This window comes from Lactuca serriola, chromosome 7 (assembly GCF_051521515.1).
Source record: "Lactuca serriola cultivar US96UC23 chromosome 7, Lser_US96UC23_V15, whole genome shotgun sequence".
In the NCBI taxonomy this organism is placed as follows: Eukaryota; Viridiplantae; Streptophyta; class Magnoliopsida; order Asterales; family Asteraceae; genus Lactuca; species Lactuca serriola.
Genome location: NC_136414.1, coordinates 60,307,096 through 60,333,153, shown reverse-complemented (window position 1 = coordinate 60,333,153; position 26,058 = coordinate 60,307,096). Strand labels below are relative to the sequence as shown.

At 34.9% G+C, this 26,058-nt stretch overlaps 2 protein-coding genes across 7 annotated transcripts; both read right to left on the bottom strand.

The window, feature by feature from the left end:
* Window positions 1-4,857, bottom strand: LOC145062191 (uncharacterized). 6 transcript variants are annotated; one of them, XM_079009823.1, is made up of 8 exons: window positions 4,667-4,857; window positions 3,675-3,785; window positions 1,660-2,723; window positions 1,319-1,548; window positions 1,007-1,091; window positions 827-881; window positions 472-610; window positions 1-331 (listed from the first exon to the last, which is right to left on the bottom strand). In XM_079009823.1, exons 3-8 carry the CDS (start codon window positions 1,694-1,696, stop codon window positions 230-232), a joined length of 648 nt encoding a protein of 215 aa, XP_078865949.1. In that variant the 5' UTR covers window positions 1,697-2,723; window positions 3,675-3,785; window positions 4,667-4,857; the 3' UTR covers window positions 1-229. The 6 variants fall into 6 exon arrangements, with proteins under 6 accessions (XP_078865949.1, XP_078865948.1, XP_078865951.1 ...); XM_079009822.1 differs by having other exon boundaries at window positions 1,660-2,661; XM_079009825.1 differs by having other exon boundaries at window positions 3,675-3,740.
* Window positions 4,858-9,720: 4,863 nt separating this feature from the next.
* Window positions 9,721-10,845, bottom strand: LOC145064023 (uncharacterized). Its single transcript, XM_079011555.1, has one exon. It carries the CDS (start codon window positions 10,843-10,845, stop codon window positions 9,721-9,723), a length of 1,125 nt encoding a protein of 374 aa, XP_078867681.1.
* Between the last annotated feature and the right edge of the window lie 15,213 nt (window positions 10,846-26,058).

The following is a 26,058-nucleotide window of genomic DNA, read 5'->3' as shown; positions in this document are numbered from 1 at the left end:
TGAAAATAAGTCATGCCCCAAATTGCAAGAACATCTCGAACATTGTTGATATAAAATTGGCTATAAGATAACACCTCGTGTTTTGTTTTTTAGGGTTCTTGATTATAATTATAAAACATGATACAAAAAGACCAAAAGTTCAATTTTTGACATGAAACATGTACATGTTTTGAGCCTTTGAAGAGGAGAAAGGAACCAAAAGGTAATTGTGTTATGATAAACCACCAACTTACTCTTCTTCTTGAAACACCTCAGAGCTTTGTTTACATTCAGTGGCATCACATAAAGCTTTCCATATGGGTACCAACATTTTCAAGGGTGGATGGAATTTCTGCATCATGCAAGTAAAAAAGGAGTAAAGTTGGATTAAAAGAAGTAGATAGCATTCCGATGATAGATTATGATTATGAAAGTCTGTTGCTATTTCTTGCATTTATCATTAATGGTTAATGAGATTTATGAAGTAATTACCTTGAAAACTAAGGTAAGTTCATCTTGGTCACGTAGTAGGAGAGATAAGCACCACCAACAAGTAACTGGAGTAACATGTTCATTAAGCACCGGTTTAAGAATCTTGCTTACAGGGATAAAGCATCGCCTTATCTTTCCACTATACTCGTACACAAAACAAAAAATCAATGATGATGATGATGAGGGTATTTACGTCTTTTGAACGGACTAGAGATCCACTGTCCCACCTTTTCGACCTTTATGGATGGGACAAAAGGTTGCAATTTGTCTCACTGACATCAGTCTCAATCATATGCAGTACAACTTGTTTTTTCATAAGTGAATTTTTTTATAGATTTTGGGATAAGTTGAGTACCTTCCATAATGAGTTTCAAGTTGGACTCCAAAAGAAGGCATGATTATCACGGACTCTGAAACCAAAAAAAATGTATTTCAAATTAATATTACACGATGTCTTTTATTTTATTTTTTAAGTTTTAACGGTTGATATATGTTTGAAAGGATACCTAATTTAATATGGTTGCAGGGATCTCACCTTTCACAATTGGTCTCCAAATAAACAATTTGACCAAGAGAAGACCAAAAAGTAGGCACCATAAAACAGTCGTGACTGGTTTTCCCTGTAGATGAGGAAAAACCATTGTGATCGTTGTAAAGTAGAAGTATGAAATGTAAGATACACAATCAATAGCCCCATTTATCAGCTTTTCATAAACACATACAGCACAAAAACTCAACATATATGACTAGTAGATCACATTAGATTCAAAATTGGGAAGAAATTACAAGCACATATAGGACATGAAACTCAAAAAAGTAGAGTTACTAATTAGATAATTAATCATACCTGTTCGAAATGGAGAAAGGTAGCATATGCTACGAGAAGTATCACAAAGAGGTATATGACAATTGGCTTCACAACACTTCTCTGAGCGATAATATGGTGGGTGTCAACGGCTTGGAGAGGAAGAAACTTATGATAGTCATGCACATATGTAAATCTCGCATTCGAAATTACAGAAGGCTCCACCATTTTAGAACCAAAATTGGAGCTCATGGAAACGATATCGTCTTCCCCTGTAACATTTTAATCACGATCAGCATCTACATGATATAACCAAACCCTTTTGCAAACCCTAATTCAGTAAGATGTCCCATGGTTCTGAATGAAAAAAATAACCATTTTACCTTGGGTAAATGTCATTGTAGCCCTATGAAGTTTCATGATTTGGTTTAAAAGGTCCCTTTTGTTTTTTTTGACATTTAAGGGGAACAAAATGTAGTTTTACCGGCTAAAGTAGTCCAATGACCTGGTTTCTTAGCCTAGTCACACTCCAAGTCATGTAATGAGTTCATTCGGAGTCGACTCGCCCTACACGTCACCGAGTTGAGTCGAATCGGTTGCTTGGTCCCTAAGGGTCATTGTGGTCCCAATATATATAAAGGGAGGGTTTAATAAAGCAAACCCTAATACATTATACCCATTTTCGGCCAAACAATTACCGACAAGGAGACAATCCCTTTCACGAGAATCACGAGATGGCTACCGCACCACTGTCATCAGATTCGATCTCGTTAAATTCTCGAGACCGGATGAATTTCAGTGACATACACACAATTTTTTGTGATTGTGGGGAGAGAATGGCAGAAACACAGGTTTTTGTTTTTTCCAGTTAACATTTTCATTATAGGTTGTCACTTCCTCAACATTTGTGTCATTGTCATCCATACGAAAATATGCATCCTCATCAGAAAGACTCGATGGGATTGACTGCACTTTAGGGCATAGCTTGCTCAAAAAAACATCATTTATGGTCTTATTCATAGGAGTGGAATGAAGATCATCATGTACATTAACTTTGCAAGTCATCAATCTCATTCTGAAAAGGTCTCAGGCTATGCAAGTCCTCGTTATTTCCCCTACACCCGGCATCTTATCTTCAGAACTACAAACTTCAGCTTCGTCATCCAGTATCCATTGATGGACATTAGAACCAAGATGATCCATGTAAACTTGGATTACACATCAGTTGTCGTACCCAACTTGAATGAACCCTTGGTAGTCTTTCTCGATGGCTATTATTCTCAATCCTTCAGAAAACTCTATATCTGGCATGCAAAAATACACATTCACACATTCCTCGTTCGCGAATCTTTGAATGAACAGTAGAAATTCTTTAACATCCATTCCTGCAAAATCGACATCTTTAAAGCGTTGCTCGGCTCCATCTGAGTAACTTATTGCAAGATACCTAGTAAAAATGTCAGCAAAATGAAGATCTATCTTCATATACACGGCTATGGTATCGATTAGGAAAGAAACGGTAGAAGAAGAAAGGGGAAGAAGATAGTGATGGGCGAATGACTTATTTACAAAAGGGTTAACTAGGTCAAAACCTCATTTATTGATGTGGCAATGAATCTTTCGACGTGTCAATAATTAACATGAGGTGTCTTAAAAAATGCTGAGTAGGATGGGGTTAACCGGCTTACCCATTCTTTTCTATAGAATGGCTTGAAGAGTCGGTAAAACTACATTTTGTTCCCCTTAAATGCCAAAAAAAAAAACAAAAGGGACCATTTAAACCAAATCATGAAACTTCATAGGCTACAGTGACATTTACCCTTTTACCTTAATATGTTGTTTTTTTTTTTGGCTGAATTCAGCTTTAATGTTTAGAAATCAACCGAATCAACTTCTTACATTTAAACCTATTATATTATGTAATCCAAGAGATGACATGTTACAAAATATTCTAATATGCTTCTAGTTCAATTTCCGCATGCTTCTATGTGAATTTTAATAGTCTCATCTTCCATTTCATCATTTCATGGTTAAACTTTATATAAAAAAGGGTTTTGGCATAGTTACAAGTCAAAAAGTTTCAACAAAGAAACAATAAAAAACAATTTCTGAATTTCCCTTCAATTATAAATGTATATAATAAAATAATATCATAAACATACAGAGAAAAAACTAAACTGGGCTATGAACAAGATCTAAATTGGCATAAGACTCTTCTTGATCAACATTTTCCAACAAACATATACTTGTCTTTATCTACCATTATATATATATATATATATATATATATATATATATATATATATATATATATATAAGCTGCAGATTTTTAGAGCATTCCAAGTCTAATGAGTAACAATGAGCTTTACAATAAGGATCAAGAACAAACAGCACTTACCACTACCACCTGCAGCATGAGAGGCACCATAAGCTGCATTCAAAACTTTTCAGCAAAAGCTTTGATCTGCCAATGAAAACGCCATGGGCGTAAATTAGCTTCATGTGGCAACTGCAATGAAGATTCCAATGGAAACATGAAACTAGTGTTTGTTTTTTGAATAACAAGAACAACCCAACTGCAAATTAACTTCATATGCCAATCATCAGAGCTTCTTCTGATTGGCATGATCACCAATCATGATTTATTACAACAAAGAGCAAAAAGCTTTTTTAAAAGAAAAAAAGAATTTGGTTCTTAATTATGCTCTGATAAACACCTAAAATCCTGTCAATTTTCACTTATTCCCCAAAATACCCTTTCTGTGTTAACCATAATTTCTTTACTTCAATCCATAATAAATATGATGTTAATGAATGCCTGGTATGAAATCTTCTCCACTAATAGACACAGCCTGTTCAAGATTTAGCATCATACTTTCATTTAGTGAATCCATAACATGTTAATAAACGATTTCACAGATTTTTCAGAATTCATAATAACAACATTTCAGAAAAACAACAAATCAAAAGAAAAAATACTTCATATGTTGTTGTTGAAAAGTAGAAAAACAAGACAAACAACACAAATCAAGACTTCACAGCAATGTTTTTCACATATTTCAGCAACATCTCACAATAAAAACTAAGAGAAACAAGAAATCAGCAAGATTTTCAGAAAAATCCAAGAGAAAACAAAAAGAAACAAGATTTCACAGCAAAAACGAAGGAAAAAAAGAAACCCGCGATTGCATAAAACTATACACCATCTGATTTCAGAAAAAATAAAAGAAAAAAACAACAAATTTTCTATGAAATCACCGAATTCAGGGAACATAAACTTGCAAAAATCATCAGTAACAGAAAACGATAGCACATCTGAGTAATCACTGATTTTAGAAGTTATTTGTGTGTGTGCTTCGATGAGAATAAAGAGTGGAGGCGTGATATTACCTGTAGACGTCGTTGTAGAAGTCGTCGGAGGTGCTGTGGCGTAGCAGTCGGAGCTGGAGGCGGAGAGGAGGCCGACGACTGCGACGGCGGGGAGGGAACACAACTTCGACAGATCGATGGAGGTTTGTGTGTGCGCTTTGATGAGAATAAAGGTGTGGAGGCGTGATTTTGAGAGAAAAAAATGGACAAAATTGCAAAAATATGAAATTCGGGCAAATTTATATGTTTTTGGTAAAAAACCATGGTTCAAAATTGTTTTTTTTTTTTATTGTTTTTGGTATCTGTCAACATAAAAAATAAAAAAGACTATTATATTTTTATATTTGTTTTTTTTAAATTTTTTTATATTAATTCAAATGTTTTTCATTAATTAAAATTTAGAAAAAGGCATATCTCTCTCTCTCTCTCTCTCTCTCTCTCTCTCTCTCTCTCTCTCTCTCTCTCTCTCTCTCTCTCTCTCTCTCTCTCTCTCTCTCTCTCTCTCTCTCTCTCTCTCTCACATGAGATCATCTTATGAACACAAACACATTATCAAGAACATTCATATCTTCAAGAACACATACATACATAAGATTTTCTAGGAATCTGGACTTTTCTGAAAACACATTCATACATCAGAATTTTTAGGCTTCTTTAGATAAAATATAAAGGGAAAGGGAGAAGAGAAAAGACGAAGAAGGAGACGATGTTAAAAAAACACAGATAAAGATTTAGTTAAATAAGAGAGAGATTTGTAGATTTTCTTTTTGATTTTTAAGTAAAAGAATAATAAAAGAAATTAAAAAAGAGTTCCTTAAGGGGTATATTCGTCATTTCAGGTTGGGTCTGAACCAAAACCACACAAAAATAACAACCATGAGGACCAAAACCATATAAGATATCTGAAATTAGACCATTGGCGCACCACCAAAAGTTTTTGGACTAAAACTACAGAATTTTGTCAACCACAGGGACCATTTTTGCAATTTTGCCAAAAAAGAAAAAGCGAGAACTAAGGGCAGCTACATCTTTTTTTTTTCCAGATGTTGGGTGAAGTCTAATTTTTTAAGAGTCATTTAACAAATTCAGATGTGTATTTTAAGAGGGTACCAAACAAGTCATATATGAATGTTTAAGAGGTTCCCTCTTAAATTTATCAATTAAGAGGTAAACAAACAGGGCTTAAGAATCTATAAAATTCAGAGCTACCCTTATCAAGAGGTATTAAGTGCTAAACAAATTGTTAGGCTAAGGGGTATGGTCCCCACCTACCCACTAGAAAAGTGACGTTATCCATATGCCAAGTCATCTCTACTAAATGTTCACTACAAACCACTAGTCTTTGGAAATGGTTATCACTCCACATCATTTATATTTTTATTATTTTTTATTTTTTTTAACACTAGACTAAATAAAGAAAACATAATTTTAATCTTAAATAATCATTTTACTAATAAAAAAATTAAACAAACATATTACTTATTTTTAAAATTAAATAAGCATATATAGGTATATATAGTTAGGGGTGTTCAAAAATATCCTCATTCCAAAATATCCGATCCAAAAATCCGATCAGAAATTATCCGAAATTTCGGATATCTGAATTTTCGGATTCGGATAGTGAATTTATAAAGTTTCGGATATTTCGGATATCCGATATCTGAAAAAAATAATTTTTCTTTATTTTTTAATATTTTAAAATGAGAAATTAGAAACATTGACATGCTTAATGGACTAATGTTCCCCACCATTTTCAACTTTTTCGTGATCATTCTTTCCAAACTTTTATTGCAAACTTTTCCATTTACAATCGTTATATATTTGTTTGTTATAATCCTGGTTCGTTGGCTTATAATAAAAAACTATTAAGTAAATGCTACATATATTTATTTGTTGCTATCGATATCCATCTATGTCGCAAGATTTAACATAGTTTCTATTATTAATTTTAAGAGTTGCGGTGATTTTACGGATCAGATGTTCAAATGTGGATATTTATTTAAAAATAATGAAATTCGGATATCCGGTTTAATATCCGAATCCATATCCGAAATTTCGGATACGGATTCGGATATCAAAAATCAACTATCCGAATTTTCGGATATCTGATTTTGAACACCCCTATATATAGTAGTTGAGAGTTTAACTTAATTCAAAGATAAGTGAAAGAGTGTAATGAAATTAAAAGATATAATCTCAGGGACCATTGTTGTAACTTTAGTTAAAAAGCAAATATTGAAGTCGTTTATCCTATTTGGTTTCCTTCTTCACCCGTTTTTTAGAAAACAGGTCATTTAGCCATTACCAAAACTCAAAGTCTCAAAGCTTGAATCTACTTTTTTAAACCATTTAAACAATCTCTCCGGTCAATACATTCAACATACACAAGAAATACGGTCAAATGACATTAACCAATCAAATTTCTCGTAGTTGCTCGTAACCGAATTCGCGCCACACCACACCTACCCCCCTTGGGGGCGGTGTTCACGCGCGGAAAAGTCTGCCACATCAGCCATCACGCGTGAAAATGCATACCATACCGAAAGGCCTTAGTTTTTGCAAAACCTTTTAGGAGAATTAGTCCCTTCAATTTATTAATTTTTGCCACAAAGGTGTTACGTTTTTCCAGATTTAATCCTTACAACAAAGATTTTATATTTTGGTAGAGGAGGTTGTTTGTTTTTTTAGAGAAACCTCTTGAGACCGCTTTTAATAATACGATCCAAAATAGTATTGATACATAATATTGTTATGATTTGAAATTTTTTTGTAATTGTTAAATATCAAAACTCGAATTGATATTTAATTAAAAAAATGAAACAAAAAGAAACACAAGAAACTACAAAGATGTAGTAAAAACGTTTAAAAGAAAACTGAGAAACTAAGTATATATTGATCTTAATAAGTTTTTTTTTTCAAATAATAAAAAAAATAAAAAAATGAAAGAAAAAACCAAAAAATAAAAAAAACAAAAAGAAAGTAAAAACAGCAAAACCGAGAATATATTCCTCTAAAAAAGTTTTTTTTTAAAAATAAAAAAATAAAAAATAAATAAATAACTCATTTAAATGATGTTCTATGGACATTCGTCGTACGTGATTATTTCTTCGAGATCCGTATTATGTTTCACGGACGTGTGTCGCATGTGAACGCGTCACAACCTAGTAATTGTGTTTGACATTTGTGCCGTTGACGAAATGGACAGTGGAGAATTGTCATTGCAGTTGCTACCGGATCCGGACCTATATATATATATATATATATATATATATATATATATATATATATATATATATATATATATATATATATATATATAGTAGTTTATAACCCGTGGGAACCACGGTTATAAAATTAGTTAAATTTTCATAATAAAAATTTATAATTATTAATTAGTTATTTAAAAAATCATTTTAAATAAATTATTAATTATTAATTAAGAGATATATCAAATTTTTAAAGTTATTATAACTTTAAATTTATCATATAATTAGAAAATGTAAATTTGAATTTTGAAATGAGTTGCCTAATATATCTAAATGACAAATGACATATAATATTAATAAGGGTGTTGTATTAGAGTGACACTTAGCAATTTGAAGGTTAAAATTATTCTTTTATTAGAATTAGAATTAGAATAAGGGTATATATATATATATATAACTTGTATTTTTCCAATTTCTTCGTTCTAAGAGGTTTACTGGAAATCTTTTGGTGATTACAATTTTTTTTGGAGAAAACTTATATTTGACAAACTTTTCTTTGTTTGGCCCAACTCTTTTTTTTGAGCTAAAATGCTTAGTGTCGTTTGATTTGCACTTATTAGGTCCGGTTAGAGCTATTGATTTGGTCAGAAGTTAGCCTATTTGATGGAGCTCCTAATTGGCTGACTCGGTCAGCTGTTGCTGACCAATGGACTAATTCGATCCTGTTTAATTTTACTGTTGACCCAAAAGATACAAATGCATCGCGTTTTTATCCTTCGCCCTAAAAGAAAAAACACAGCTCAGCTATTGCACCTCGCTCTTATCGTTCTGCTCCTGCTCGTCGACTCCATTCCTCACGCCGACTACTGCTCATCGGCACCTCCACTGTGAAGCCACCGGCTGGAGACCTCCGATAGCCACACAAATGATAAAGTTATTTTGAACTAAAACTCCGTTCAAAAAACAATTATATTATTATCATTTTAGCAATTTTAACACATTCCAGCAAAAAAATAATCACCATATTAACATATTGGCCAAATGATAAAACTATTAACTATTGCAGTTAGCAACTCAACTTTCAGCTAAAACTATTGCAGTTGGCAACTCAACTTTCAACTAAAACTGATGCAGTTAGCAATTTTAATAAGAATTTTAGCATTACTAAGCTGAGGACTCTTGCAGTTAGCAACTCAACTTTTTTTTTTTTGCAGATTAATTAGGCATGTCATATCAGTTGAGGTGTTTTGCTTTTTTATGAAATAAAATAGCAAATAAAAAATAAATGGACCTTATTTGCGTTACTTGATTTCTAACTTGTGTCTTTAATGGTGAGAGAGTCCAGAAAGATAACAATCCCAAAGTAACATAGTGTCTTTAATGGTTTTAATTACTATTGTGTAATTCAAGAAAAAAAATGCAAAAAAAGATGTTTTCTTGGGTGACAATAGTTTCATTTCTACAAATTTAAATCATTTAGGAGGGTTTCTTTGTAAATATCAATGTCCAAAGTAAAATGACTAATATCTCCTTAATATAACTTTTTACAGTTTTCATCATTTATTTTTAATATTTAAATTAATATACACTTGAAAAAGACCCTCACAACCCAACCCACTCATACCACAACCAAATCAATTAAGTGTACGTATGTGTGTGAGAGAGTCCGAGGACTGCATAACGAGCAAGCTATAGTCCTTAATAAAAACAAAGATAAGAATGTCCATCCTAATTAAGCAAAATGGTGAGTGAAAACCAATTAATAAGTTGCAAGATGAAAATAAACTAGTTGTGGTTATGTAACCAAAATGTTCTTCTACTAATGTGATTCTATATATAGTCTATAATCAAAACAAAGATAAGAAGTCATCACTCATCTAAGAGATTAACATTCAAACAATCATGGGGGAAGTACCACATTGTGTTATAATGGATAATGTCCAGTTGATCTTTATCAGTATCATGAAAGCAATCATAGCTCTTGTAATGTGTCCAAGGGCCAGCCCATGACTCGGGTTTAATAGCAGCAGAAGACCTTATCCTGCCATTGCTAAGAAAGATTGCATATTCTTGTATTGTCTTTTCTGGTGACACCCATTTCATTTCACCAATATCTATTTCCAGAACCTTGTGTGGTGCATAGTGATCTATCACATAAAGGCTTTCACTCGAACTTACAAACTCCGGTGAAAACATATAAGGCTTTGGAAAATTCTTGATTTCAAGTAACGTCCATTTGTGCTTCTGATTTGGAAGGAGTTTGAGTTCGCATACACAAAAATCAGTGTCTAGGGTATATATCTTCCCCTTGAAAACATGTATATCAAGAATGCGGTGATTAGAGTAGACATGATTCCATCCTCGTTTACCCGCTATATAAAAAGATATATTTCCTTCACACCATTCATTCTCATGTAACAAGACAAACACCCAACCGGATATTGAAGGTGAAAAGACAAGAAGGCCCCTAGATATTGAAGGTGAAAAGACAAGGAGCCCCCCGGTACATTCAAGACCAGCACCTTCATATAAGGAGAAACCATGGAAATAAAGTTCGTGCCTTGTGATAGGATTCACTAGCCAGAAGTCGTGGGTTTTACCTCTCGTTAAGATCAGGTAACCACAAGTACATCCAACACACTTCCTACCCTGAGAATCGGGAACAATGGTTCTGAAATTTCTTCCTTCAAAGTCCTTCAGGCACCACAACATTGTATTATCACTATAGTGCTCGAAAAATATCCTCATGGGTGGTTTGGACGCCATAAACGTTTTCTTGTTATAGAGTGCAAATGCCCTCCATGACTTGCAAACTCCACTGAATGCAACAAAATCAACAACTCTCAGTTGCATCATTACTAAAAAAAGCACATCATGGTTAACATATGACCAGGGTGCCACATCACCCTTGTCAAAAGTCTTGAAACTCTTCCTCTTCTTCCTCTTCCTGGTAGATGATGATGATGCATTATCATGATTATGGTTTCTAGTCATACCTACACTTGCAAAATACGATAGAAGAGTTGTAAATAGGGGACAAGGGTACACATACAAACATATGCTACCCTTCTCAAAATATTGTAATAAAAAGACAAAACACATACACACAGAATTTTAGTCATACACAATTGATACACACTAGTTAAAGTTGTTTCCAGTACCAAAACAAACACAACACTAAAATTGTGAAACCATTAATGAGATGGTATATTTACAACATAACGGTTGATATTTATCGATTTAAATAAGTAAAAAGCATCAAAGATTACATTCTAATTTGTTGATCAAAACACCCAATGATATAAAGGCATATCATCGCTACCAAATGACAAGAAAAAAAGGGTTGGCAACTGGACTAAAACCAAAAACTATAATACCCCAAAAAGAGGTTACCCTAGCATGCAATCACTATAAAAAAGCTAAAAAAATAAAACCAAAAACATTAAAATTGTTTGTGTGCCAGATAAATGGATGGCAAAATATGTTTAACCCCAACCGGCCCAGGAGAAAACAAGAGGCATAAAGATGGTTTTTTGTTGTGCATCTAAACAAAGAAGAAAAATTAATAGAGAATATTTATTTTAGTTTCCTTAATTAGTTCCTATAAGTTCTGTTTGTAGTTAGAGCATCCACAATGGTGAGTATAATAAAAGAGTTGAATGAGGTGGCAAGTGTATGTGTCATTCAATTGATGAAACTCAACCATTATGAGATGTCACATTGGCATTCAATGGATTTGGAATTCAATGACCATTAAACTCTTCAATGGGAAAAATGAAAGTTTTAATTCTTAAATATTTACTATATATTACATTTTGTAACATTCTATTGAACTTTGTAGAGTTCAATGCATTGTAGAGAAAAAAATAATAGAGTTGTATGGATTGTAGAATGATGATGTGAGAATCCATTGAACTCTATGGAGTTTAATGCATTGTGGATGCCCTTAGGAACTAATAGGTACCCAATTAGAAGATTGGCCCATATGCAACTCTTCAAGAACTACAAAGCATGCCAATGGTGAGTAATTACCTTATAAGTAATTAAATTAGTACTAGTGCAACCTGAGAAACAGATAGGTCTAAGAGCATTTATAGCATTATTCTTGGCTATGGTTTCATCATGGTTGTCAATGTGTCAAATATTAGCACCTAGGACCAATTCAAATCTTGTACACCCATTTGTTTCCTGCACTCATTTGGTCTATATAAATACTTCATCGTCATTAATTATGGCATTTGTATAGTTGGACTAATTATAGTTCTTCGCAAAAGGCACACAACATTCATTTTTTTTTAACTTTTATCAAAAGCGAATTTCATTTAGGCTGTTAGGCACTTCTTCAATCCCTTCATATAATGCATGTAAAATACAAACATGTTAAAAGGACAACTCATGTATTGGTAAACTAAAATAGAGGTGGGATTTGACAAAGACGAATAAACTTGAAGAGAAAGACTCCCATAAATACCTGTTACTGAGAATTAGCTACATGTGATGAAGTTTTCAGTCGATTATTAACAACAATTCTTCAATAACGAGTCTGCTCAAGGTTTGTAACATACGAGTTTCACGATTTTACAAAGACTATGCTTAGGGTTTGTAAAGAGTTTCACGATTTTTATTTAGTGTTAATTTTGTTGGAATATATATTACTTTCTTTACTTCTATATATAGAAATGGGCTATTTAACTTGGTGGGTTTATTATGGATATATATGGGCTTATAGAATTTATATACTTATTCATTACTAAGACCATACCATTTCGGAAGGCCCAATATACCTATGAAATCATGTGTGTTAGATGTAGTTTCACGATTTTCCCATCAATAGTCATATGAATAATAATATACTTAGGTGTGAAACCCGTGTATTACACGGGTTTAGGAAAAAAAATTAATATAAAATTATCAATATTAAATATTTTTTAAAATAATAAGTTTATATAAATATAAAGAATATAATAAATAAAGTAAGTAATTTAATATATTATGTAAGATATTTGAAAGATTGTAGAGTATTTATTATGAAATTTAATACAATGATCTACTTTACATATATAAATCTCACTCAAATATGAATTTTAAATTTAAAAAAAAATGAAAATTACAAGAAAATGACAAGTGGAAAAAAAATAATTCAAAAACTTTTAAAAAATGACACGTGTCAAAATCAATGATAACATGACATTTGGCAAAATTGATTTTCATTTATTAGGTTATATTTAACAAATGTCTTAGACGTTGCATTGTTATTCACTTTTTAAATAGTAAACACAACTTTCGGTTTGCAAACCTAGAATCTCAGGTGGTATTTGTTTTTTATATAGACATACATTTTTTAAATTAGATTTTTTTTTTTAGTTTTTGTAACACCATAAAAATTTGAACAATTTTTCACTTTAAAAAAACCATAAATATCATTCACAATCATTTTAAAAACATTGTCTCAACATTGTCTCAATACAAAACCCCAAGATCATAATATATATAAACTCCAATGTGAGTGTGTGTACGAATTATGCTGGCGCCTTCCCGCGCTCATCACTGGTACCTGAAACACATAACACAACAACTGTAAGCACAAATGTTTAGTGAGTTCCCCAAAATACCACATACAACACATACGCCACTCGAGGCTATAATACGACCTTCCGGTCGATGTGTCTCAGCGGGACCCTCCAGTCCAGTAGCTCGTTGGACCCTCTGGTCCGATCATAGCTCGTTGGGCCCTCCGGCCCGGTCTGAATCGTTGGACCCTTCGGTCCGGTCTATAACATCATACAACATACATATAACACATAGCACATAATCTTATACATAACACATAAGACCCTCTGGTCCACACAATATACCACTCTAGGTAACGTATAGTGAGAAAACTCGCCTCGGTGTCTCGGTAAGTATCTGACTCGGAAGAAATGTGATCTAGCCTCCGCCTAATCACATAAAGTAAATACTCTCATAAATACAACTATACCCAACCCTAAAAGTCAACAAAATCAATGGTCAAACTTTGACCCGACTCGTCGAGTGCACTAGGGCGACTCGACGAGTCTACACGTGTCCACTGACTCTCTTAGTCCCTCTCTTGGCACGTCGAGTACTTCCCATGACTCGACGAGTTCTACCTGGCATGAATCGCGGGGCCACCCTGACTCAACTCGCCGAGTCTCAAGAACAACTCGGCGAGTTCCGCCTTGAACTCTAGTCCCCCTGACTCACCGAGTTATTCCCCAACTCGGCAAGTCCACTCACTGAGTGATTTATGGGAAAACCTCATCCTACTCGCCAAGTCTGTTCTTCGGACTTGGCGAGTTCATGCCATGCACAAACTCCACAGGCCTCCTGAGGTCAGATTTGTTCCATACATTCATAGATCTGGCCTTCCCAAGCATGGTAATCACGTAAAGTTCAGACCTTGATACTCATACAACATCAAAATGGTCTAACTTGGTGATTTAGCCCCAAAAATGACATCCCAAGCTCATGGCTCCCCAAAATGACTCATAAAGCTCCAAGGATCAAGGTCTCTGGACCTCTTTGGGTCCAAATCCAAGACATAAACTCGAGAAGGGACCAAATGCTCCACTTAATCAACCTCTAAAAGGGTTAGATAACCCTAACACTAAGAATCAACACCAAAACTGAAGAAGGTCCGAGAAAAATACCTCAATACAATCTCTATGAACTCAAAAATCACCAAAATCGCACCTCCTTCAGCCTCCTCTTGTCTTGGTCACTTCCTTCTTGCAAAAACACCGACAAAAGGATCAAGAATGGCCTCTCCTTCTGTAACGTTCCAAAATTCAAGACTAAATTTTTTTTTAATAAAACATTACTTTAAGTAAAATCATCAATCCAGAACATAATCAGAGTATTACTTTCCAAAACACATGTTCTTTATCAGAGTAAAACATTCCCAGGCTGTCTAGACTATGGTGTGTGCCATGCGATCACCTTGAGCTCTTCCCTCCGCTACCGGAAGTACCTAAAACCAAAACCAAAAACCGTAAGCACGAAGCTTAGTGAGTTCCCCACCCTACCACATACCATGCATAACCACATACTGTACACACTGGGCCACGCCCGCTATCCTGGGCCTCGCCCTTACCTCGGGCCTCGCCCGCTACAATGGCCACGCCGCTCCAGGCCCCGCCTGGCTTCGAGCCCCGCTCGGATACAGATCTGTTTCACTAAGGCCTCGCCCGCTAACATATAATAGAACATAAACATATCACAACACATAAGCTAAACACATACTAACAGACAGTTCTTAGATTCCTAATTAGAGTACTGAAAGTTAGGAATAGTTTACAGACAAGTGCTACTTAGAGCACAAATGTTTAAAGGCTAATCCCTAATCAAAAGACAGAGATGTACTAGACATCATCTAATGGCGATAGGAATTCCTCGGGCGAGCCCTGAGGTCGGACACTTGGCGAAACACCTCTTGAAGGTGTCGATCCTGGGCTCTCTGACGAGCTCGAAGTTCCAAGACTTCAGCATGGGAGGCAGTCAGTTGTTGCTGCAGGGTTTCGTTGGTTCTCCGGGTCCGTTCCATGTCTTCTTCAAGACGGCGGATGCGGACTGTGTTGACACCTAAATTGGCATCAATCTCCATGACCCGGTCGATGGCTGCTCGACCTTGCTCGACATTTCGAGCTATTCTGCGGATAATGACCGGCAGAGCTCTGTCAGCAGAGCCACCATCGCAGATGTTGTAAAAGCTTCGGTCCCCAAAGTATGGTAAGGGTTGACCCTGTTCATCACTCCAGCGATTCAAGTTGTTTGCCCACATGGGAGTAGGACCTGGAAACGCTGGTCGAGGGTTGTTGTTCGGGACTTGACCTACAAGCGGTAGGTTGTTGACTTCCGGCTCGGAGTCGGATCCATCAGAAAAGCCTTCTGCGAGGTGATCATCCAAAGGGATTGGATGCTCATCTTCGGGCTCTTCATCGATCCACCCGACATTGCCTTCATTTGGAAAGTACGGGTCGCCGTGATGGAATCCAGCCATTTAAATCTACGCGAGAAGAGAGGTATAAGAATATAGTATACGTGTAACTAGTAGTACAAAATACACCTGTAGTATTTTAAGTTTAAGTTCTACTGATCTTCTTGTGGTATTGTTGGTAAGTTTTTTAGACTTGTTAACATATCACAACCATTCTAGGGCATATGCTAATCACTCTTAGGACCAGCATAGTTGATCAGGCTATGCGATTCCCAGGACTGACCATACATCCCCGAGCTCACTTGTGATATTTAACAATCGTAATACTTTTGTTCTTGTCATTGTGACACTGATTTTAGTATGAATGCAGACTAGTATACTTAATTAAATATTTTAATATTTAAAGTATAGACTCTTGGTCAGAGTGTTTTAATCCCTTTTGGGTTTATAGTTTAGTATATCTTTTATGGGTTGATATACTTGATTCACTATAAACAATGCTCTGATACCAATCTGTCACACCCCAAAACCAAGAACGGCGGAAATGTTTTGGGGCGGAGGACGTCATGTATAGTATCACAACAAGTAAATGTAAATAAGTAAACAACATCATCCATTGCATTAAATATATAATTTTAATACAAGCGTGTTCTGTACAGTTATAGACACCAAAATAATGTAAGTCAAAATAATAAGACGAGTCTTGAATACGCTCCATCTTCTCAAAAGCTGGCCTCGGTACCTGTCTACTGATGACCTGAGAATACAAGTTATTTTGAAAGAGTTTATCAGCATTAAGCTGGTGAGTTCATAAGTATTTTAGTGTCAATGTTTGTTGTCAAAAACGTTTGAACCTATCTCAATGTATAAGTTTGTAAAAAATGTAAGTAAGTGTTTGAACGTGTTTGTAAAAGTTTGAATCTCTCAGAAAAACCTATATTTTCTATTAAAGTAACCTTCTACCAAGGCTTAACTGTTTTGTATACTCGTTTGTTGTAAATGTGTGTAATTTCCCAAGTATAACTATCATTTAATAAAATATAGTTTGTACATTAATGCTTAAGTGAGGTTATCACTAAAATATGTAATGGGTAAATCATTGTAGTACTGTAGTTTTGTATAATAGGAACTACTGCTGTACTAACTACCTTAAACCGGATTTATATTAAGGTATAATGTGATAAATTGCACCATGCTATCGACTGGTAACAACGACATAATGAATGGTCGTAATAAAGAAATGACGTTTGGCACCCGCAGACCTGCAAGTCCGGCTGTAGCTAGCAGCAAGGTGTAGGATAGTCAATCCAGTATAGATCTATACGCAAACTCACGCTCTCCCTCCAAGAGAATTTTGGCTACAACTTGGGCCATGACATTTAAGGCATGCTCCGACACAGTGGATCACAATTGTTAACGTATTCATGTATATGTATTGTTTCTCGTTCTAGTATAGTTGTATATGTTCTGTTTCTAGTATAGTTGTATATGTTCATGTTTCTAGTATAGCTGTATATGTACATGTTTCTAGTATAGTTGTATATGTTCATGTTTCTAGTATAGCTGTATATGTTCATGTTTCTAGTATAGTTGTATATGTTCATGTTTCTAGTATAGTTGTATATGTATGATCATGTGTTACCCTGATGGTAACTAACTAATGATGTGTCTAGTACGTATGAATATGGGAGTACTTTTATGTCTATATATGTATATTTGATATATAATTAATATTGAAACGACCTTCGGATGGCCACCCGAGATCCCACCAGACCACATCCAAATCGAGGAAAAGGAAATAGGGTGGATGGCATTCCTAAGCCCTTTAAACATTATTTATACATCTATACATATATGGGCATGCAATTGATAATATAAAGGCATAAATAAGTTTTCATAAGACATTTGAAGCATAAATATAATTTCAAGAAAAGATCGACTTGATGTCAATCTCTAAAACAATTTGAAGGCATAAGTTGATAAACAGTTTAAGTATAAGAAACATATGTTTGAATCACAGTTTGTAAATAAGTTTGAAAAGTAAAAGAGTTTGTAAAACATTTCAAAGTAAAGAAGTTTGATAAACAGTTTGAACAGTGGTAAAAATCATTGGTTTCCTAGTTATTAATCACATGTGATTAAATGCAATCACATGTGATTGAAGCAATAACTATAAGTGTTTGACTTTTATTCCCCCCCATAAAGTATTTAAAACATTTAAAATCATTTCAAAGGTTGATTAAAGGGGTATGAACTCACTTGTGGTGAGCTGTTTGAATTGCAGTGTCAGATATCGTGCTAGGTGGCAAACGAAGACTTGTTTACACGCACGAGCCTAGTTATCATATAATAAGCATATATATAACTAATTAGCCAAATAATAACTTAACAAATAAGTTAAGACACTTAGGAACATGTAAAACACTTTGCATAAGTGTTAAAGGTCCTAATGGTTGCATCTAAGTTGCTACGGGACAAGGCAAAAGGGTTTGAAGCACCAAATGACATTGTATAAGAGTTCACCACCCAACAAACCCCACCTTTGGAGTTTACGGCCCAAAGACCATATCCCCTAGAGTTTACGGCCATAAACTCCTATGGGGTGTTGGTTTTAATTCATTTGAGGCACTTGCACATGTAGGATAGCTTCCATGTTTTTATCTAAGGCTAAAGGGGACAAGAGGCACACATTTGTGCCTTTACTTGGAGTTTACGGCCCAAGTGATGTTCCTTGGCCGTAAACTCCCTTTAAGGGATGGTTTTGATGTCTTTTACTCCCCATTCAAGTCCTATGTGTTCAAGGGTAATTATCTTAAGGCCTTAGGGTGTTTGTGGTGCATTTTACCCTTGGAAAAGGGGTTTACGGACCAAGAGCATATTTTGGCCGTAAACTCCTAAAACTTAATGAGTTTGGAGTGTTTTGAAGTCCAAAATAGCTACAAGCATTAGAGGGTAATTGTCCTTAGGCTTTAGGGGTGGTTTAGGGCACTAAAAGCCCTTGAAAAGGGGTTTACGGGCCAAGAAATGTCCTTGGCCGTAAACTCCTATTACTTATGTTTCTTGGTTGCTTTCTAGTCTCTAAAGATCATACACTAAGTCCTTAACAAGTTTTCTATCAAGGAAATGGGACTAGGAAGCTTATAGGCCTCGTTTTGGAGTTTACTCCCCAAGAACGTTCTTGGGCGGTAAACTCCCGGATCTTGTAGTTTAAACATGTAATTAATGTTATAAAGCATATAACAAGTAATAAAACATATCTAGTAAAGTGGACTCACAATCTGGGATAAAAACCCGAAGATCCGTCAGAGAGAAAATGGCTTTTCTTTAGTTGGAATTGTGAATAATGAATTAATTAATTCAGAAATCTATTTATAGTCCTGAAATATTTTGGCAGAAATATTTTTATTCTGGAAATAGGACTGCAACATTATGAAACTTGGAATGTTCAAATTTCACAAAACCAGGAGCATCCACTCTCCTGATATCTCCTTAAACATAAACCCTAATGTACACAAACTTGTTCGGAAAAGTATGAAAATCACTGAAACTGGACTAGCTTCTATTGAATAGATAATGTTCGTACAAATGGAAATTTCGGGTTGTCACAATACATAAAAAGAACGTCCAAATCTGACTTCGTATGAGGAAGTTATGATTTTTCCAAGATCCAGATATAGCAGTAGACAACTAAAAACTCGAAATAGAGCTCGAGAGACTTTTGACCGAAACAACCTAAATGAGAATCGAAGGTCTCAACAATAGTAGCGCAACGGCGAAAAGTCTGACGAAAACGGACATCAGATGAAGAAGTTAAGGAATTTTAACGGATTTTTCGTGTCCCGACCCGTTAAAAATAAATACTTAAAAATAATGTCAAAATTTGCCAATGAAGTCTAAACGAGAGTTGTAGATCATATTTTTAGCTATGCGTGCATATAAAGAACGTCAAAAAAGGAGCTCGTATGCGAAAGTTATGGATTTTACAAGTTTGAGGCCCGAAATCCGAGGCTGTCAGGTTTGCCACGACGTGGCACAGTTTTGCCGCGACCCGACAAGTTACTGAGGGCGTCCAATCAATGGAAGAGGATTAGACTTGCTCCCCACGACGTGGCTAGCCTTAGCCATGACGTGGCACACCAGAAATGCCCCTATAAATAGAACTCTTGGGGTGCCGGGTTTAGGTGCTCCATTCTTCCATCTCTCGTGCTGAAACTCTGCGGTAAATGTTTTGTAAATGCTTTTATACACTTTTAAGGGTGGGGGTGGGGGGGGGGAATACAAGTAAACACACGACTAAAATCGTGTGAAACATCGATCTTTTGCTATACTTTTCATACTGTTGTTTTAACTATCTTATGAAGTTATTATCATGCAAAATACCTCACAACACAACTTTACCCTCTTGGGATACAATATGTTTTATAAATAGAAATATGTTTTATTTATACGTTTGCATACTACATCATATCAAGAGTAACCATTTCAACTATAACATGATGCTTTTACAAGAAAACTCAACTCATCATCACGTTTTTGTAACACGGTAGAAAACGAAATCATTTCATACGAACGATTTTCATCATATTACTCGTGAACTTGTTGTTAGCAATCATGTGATGGCATATGGCTTTGTTTGTACCAAACGAAAGTCCCCACCTATAACCAGAGTCTCTTGGAGGGAGAGCGTGACAAGTGTGTATAGATCTATACGGGGCTAACGACTCCGCACCCTGACTGTTAGCTACAGTCCGTCATTAGGGGTGACAAATGTCAACATTAGGTACTCCGTCTAGTATGGTTATGAGGAACTCACAACACGCGGAAACAATGACTCATGCATGTAGTAATACATAACTCAATCATACTGTTGGATTAGTGTCTAAGTCCGTAACCATGTTTGTCAAGTACTTGACCCGATTGTGCATGGTCCTTTTGGGTTGCCTTCAAACCTGGCAATGGAATAGGATAATTGTTGGAGAGAGAAGAATGATTTATTAATTTATTACTTGGTTAATAAATTAATTTGAAACCAAGATAAATGATTTATTAATGTATTATGGATATAATATATTGATTATAAATCATATTGTTTAATTAATATTTAATCAGAAATTAATTTGGAATTAATTTTAGGATTAAAGGAATTAATTGAAACTGTAGGGACTAAAGGTGAAAATGTTCAAAAGTTGAGCATTGAAGCATTCTAGAACCTCCCTTAGAGGTGGGGAACGAAATCTAGAGTGTCTTAGGGTTTCCTTGGGCTCTAAGGGTGCTTTGGAAGCCTTAGGGAGGAAGTTAAGGGATTAGGGTTATCTAAGATACACCTGCCTTATCCTAAACCTTCCTTATCACCTATATAAACCTTTATAGGGTTGGATTTCGTCTAAGGCACTCCAAGAGAGGCTTAGAGCCGAATTTTACACTTCCCTTCTCTCTCCATAGTAATCCTTGGTTGCTAGGTTTGTTTGTGAGCCATTAGAGGCACTACGCTTGTGGTGCTCGCTTTCAAGACTTAGGGTTTGAAGATTTAAGTTCTTATTACAATATAACAACAAGAGGTATGTAATCTAACCTTCTTGGTTAATTTCGAAAATAGCAATCATCTTTAGGGTTCTATTATGTGTTCATAATGTTGTGTATCTAATGTTTTGAAATGTTTCAAAACTTGCCCTCAAGTTTTGGAATTTAAAAGTAGATTAAAAAGTTTAATTTAGGAATGTTAAATTCTAAAACCCTAGTATTGTTTTGAAAAGTTCAATTCACACCCTTATGGTTTTATTAATTAATTAAGGTGTATAATTAAAAGAGGTTTAATAAATCCATAAAAGTTTTGGTTTACAATTAAAAGTATAATTGTTATATTTGACCACCTAGTATTTTAAAAGTATAACACACACCCTATACTATATATAACATTAAAAGTCTAACATTATATATATGTATAAGTAAAAGTCAGTCTTACCATTAGTAGGCCTCATTCACGAAGCTGGTCTATAAGGGGTGTTTAAGGAAATTGCCAATAAAATGACGATTGAATGGGTATCCACTCTTACCCACCGCACTCTTGACTAGTGGAGGGTCGTTAGCCGAACGGGTAGGATAGGACAAAAACCTTCCATTATAAGTATAATGAAGTACAAAAGTAACTAAATGATTTACAAATTCCCAATCTTAGTTACTTAGGCAAAAGTGAATTGATGCAATTCCATGAAATTACACTTTGTACCCTTGCGAAGACGTTAGTGGAGCGTGTGTGGTTTACCGGCACATCGAATAAATGATTGTAACATGTGGGGGAACCATGTAAGTTTGCATGGTTATTCACACCCGCTTTGTGATCCTCGGCATCCTAGTCACAAACTAGAGGGGCATATCGAGATTTAAACATGACATTGAAATGTTCAATGAATCTCAAAGAATCTAGGAGTTTTTCATAAATTTAAAACTTAAATTTCTTTTTTGTTTTTCATGGTGGAAAATTAGTGAATCGTCATTCACTTACCTTCAAATATTCTGCAACTAGATTACGGCATCCCTTTTCCAGGTTGTGGCGTATTGTGTTGGGTCCTAGCCTTAATATCTCATTTGGGTGATTTATTAAGGACTCAATCAATCAACTAACTTGAATTTGTTTTCTCCCGTTTTATAGATGTCAAAGTACGACAGCTATGGTCTTCCCAAATCCTGTGGAACAAGCTTTCCACATGAAGATGATATTCCACGATTCGATCGAGGAACAAGAAATCATGCTTCACTTCCTCCATCTCCTCCAATTATTCTCCCTAACCCACAAGATCGAAGAACTGAAAGGTTCAATGTCACTAAAGCCCTATTGGAAATGAAACATGAAGATGGTAAACCTGTGTGTGCCCACATTCTAGGAATGAAATCACACATTGATAGGTTGATAATGTTGGGTGTGTCATTCCCGGATAAGTTGGCTGTGAACTGGGTTTTGCAGTCACTTCTGAATCATATAATGAGTTCAAAAGAAAGTATTATATGATGGATCATGACGATAACCTCATTGACCTAACTTACATGCTCATTGCTGCTGAATCAGAAATGATTTGGCAAAGCAATGGAGTGTATTTGTTGGGAAAGTCAACCGACCATGCTTCCGAGGACGTTCTAGGAGAACCGACCTGCGTCTGCTGCCAAGAGAAAGGGCGTTGGATAGAAGTCTGCCCTAAGAGCCTGAAGATTCTAGAAGATGGGAGAGTCAAAGAGTATGGTTGTGCTTCAGGTAAAATCCACTATCTAACTCCATTGAGTTCTTATTCGTTGATTCTTAATACATGATGTGATAAGATTGCATTTGAATGTTTTGCAGGATCAGTGAAAAGAGAGGAAGCTTGATGAAAGAGCAAGATGAGTCTAATCACGAAGAAATGGATCTCGATTGCATGGATTCGAAGATCAGATTTTGAGCTTAGGAAGTTATGATAGATTTGTTAGGAGTATTTGAATACATAGTTTTTGCGTTGTAAGGACATATTTTCCATTGCTTTAATGAATAAAATAAATTTTGGATTTTATCTTATTTGTTTATCCTTGCAATGGCATATATGAAAAAATGATGTTTGTGTACTTCTACTATTAGCAATATGGATTTGATTCTTAATTAGGTTACTTGTGGAAGTGTCGAAAGTTTACCAAATAGGGAGAGTTTCTCATCGCCCAAGTTTCAAGTGGATAGGAACTTGGAATCGTGCAACAAGTATTGCATGATGAATGAAAACTATCACATTTGGGAAATTTAGACTAGTCATTGACAAAGTGTCAAGTGAAGGACTATGAGATCAAGTACACAAAGTTGTGTATTGATCAAGTCCACCATAAGAGTGACAAGATATTCGTCATGATTTACTAAAGTTTAGTAAATATGGTATAATTCTGAATTGATTAAAAGAGTTTCAATCAATAGCAGAACGAATAAGAAGAATCAAGTAGGCAGAAAGATAAAAGTTTCTCCGTTCTAAGAAGAAGGGAGAGTACCTTTTATTGTGTTTTATGATATGACCTAATGATTGAGAACCATATCTCAAATTGATCCTTTAAGTGATTCTTAGTACAATTTGTATGTCTAAGAAGAGGAAATGAGAATTGTGAAAATGGTTAAATCAAGAAGTTAATCATACTTCGTTCCAATGTCAAGTCTTAGAGTTATACTCCAAGATTGTGAATTAGGTGATAAGTCTTAATAAGGTTTATAACTTTCATCAAATGTGGAACTTGGAAAAGGTTTTCTTGTTCTCGCACATTTGAAATTGGTAAGTTGTGATGTCTTGATAAAGGCTGCACTAACTCTTGAATATTTGTATGTCAAGAAATGTTTCTTAACAAGGGAATCTTATATATCAAGGAGTCAGTGGGAGTCTTAATGGTCTTGAAAGGTTTCAAGAACAAATCAAGAATAGACCTTATAATACAACACTAGCACACGACTTGAGGTTTACGACCTATCGTGTTGATACTATTTTGTTTCTGTGCCATTCCGAATTGAGTTAATTATGCAAGTGAGTTCTACGAGTTCTCAATGGATTGTATAGGGGCAAGGCACCTTGTTCAATGGAAAGTACATTGAAATGAAGGGGTGAGCTGCTAAATAACTTGGAAGCAATGGTGGGACCCTTGATGGCAAGAAATTAAGAAAATCAAGTTCTATCCATAAGAGTTTGGATTTGTCATCGACATTATCTTGTGATTATGGTTACGACAAATTCACATGGATGAGAATGAATACACCACAAAATCTAAGTGTCGTAAGGTTTCTTTCATTCATAAGAATGATTGTAAGGAAACGCTTTCACTAAGAGATTTTGAAGATAGCATTATTTGATTTGGGTTTCTCAAATTCAACTTTGATTACGACATACCTCTTCATAGTTCGAATTGTGGGAAATGGCAAATAGGTATGAACATCTTAGACTTATTGATATGAGTCTTAGAATTGTTTAGACATATACATATGAGATGTCCAAGGAAAGGTGTATGAGTTTGAGAAGCTTAGATAGAGTCTTATCGAAGCATCTAGTATTAGAAATATGAACTTAAGAAATTGTTTTCTAGAAGTTCAGCTGAATTCTGAATACATGTCAAAGCTAGTGGGAGCATAAGTGTTATGCTGGTAAAGAAATAATCATCATGTAAGTGGGAGCATGATTATGGTAAGTATTGCAAGTTAGCAATATTAATTATAGAAAAACAAGTGTTGTACTATGCAATGTCGTAAAGGTTGAAAAGTTGTTTTGCTATAATTAAGGGAGAGAATATTGTACTTCGTTTCATAATCTAAAGCTTAGATTGAGAAATTTTAATAAATTTAGTCAAAAGGTACATAGTGAGTTCTTAAAATTTTGATTATGATTACGGCATCCCTCTTCATAGTTCGAATTGTAAGAACGTGACACATAAAATGTTATGGCAAAAGATTGATAGAGTATCGTATCTTTATGTAAGACATTATGCATCGTGTCCCATACGCTTCGGGTATAGGATCGATTGCAAATTCTATAATATTTGACCATTCTAAATTTTTCCAAATGTCTAGCGCATTAAGAGGGAAAAAGGACAAGAATCGGTTTTGACTAAGATAATTAAACAACTATCAAAGGACAATCCAAAGTTCGCTAAGGATTGGTCGCTTGTGAGTGGTTGGAAGTATGGTGTTGAACGGACCATATCGACATTATTATAGATAAGATTCTCTTAAGAATGAGTTATCATATGGTAAATATGGAAATGTTTCCATAATTGGGAGTTGGAAATTAATTTATGTCTAGATTAGAAAATTTTATGCAAAAGGATGTTCAAAGAATGTACTTTGAGTGAGAGACATCACATCTATAGAATTGTTCTATAACTATTTTGATAGAGTACCTTGTGATTTCGATGGACGAGTCTTTGTGATTTTGTGCTGTAACTTCACAAGAGGATCATTGCATAAAATATTAGAATTTGACATATTCTATAAGTGACAAGAATTTGATATTCTTGTGCTTATGATAAAGAATTGGGATTTGTGAAATGAGAATGATTGAAAATGTGTTCACTTGATCTATTTCACAAAGTAATAGACCATTGAAAACCAAAGTGTGCATGCTTGGAGCATGGGACAATTGTGGTTATAATTCAAGGTATAAAGTTGATTATCTGAAACGTTAAACAATAGATAATGAGTAATCAATATGGTGATTAAATAAAGGTGTTTTATTTATACTCAAGGGTTGGGACCATATAGGATTAGT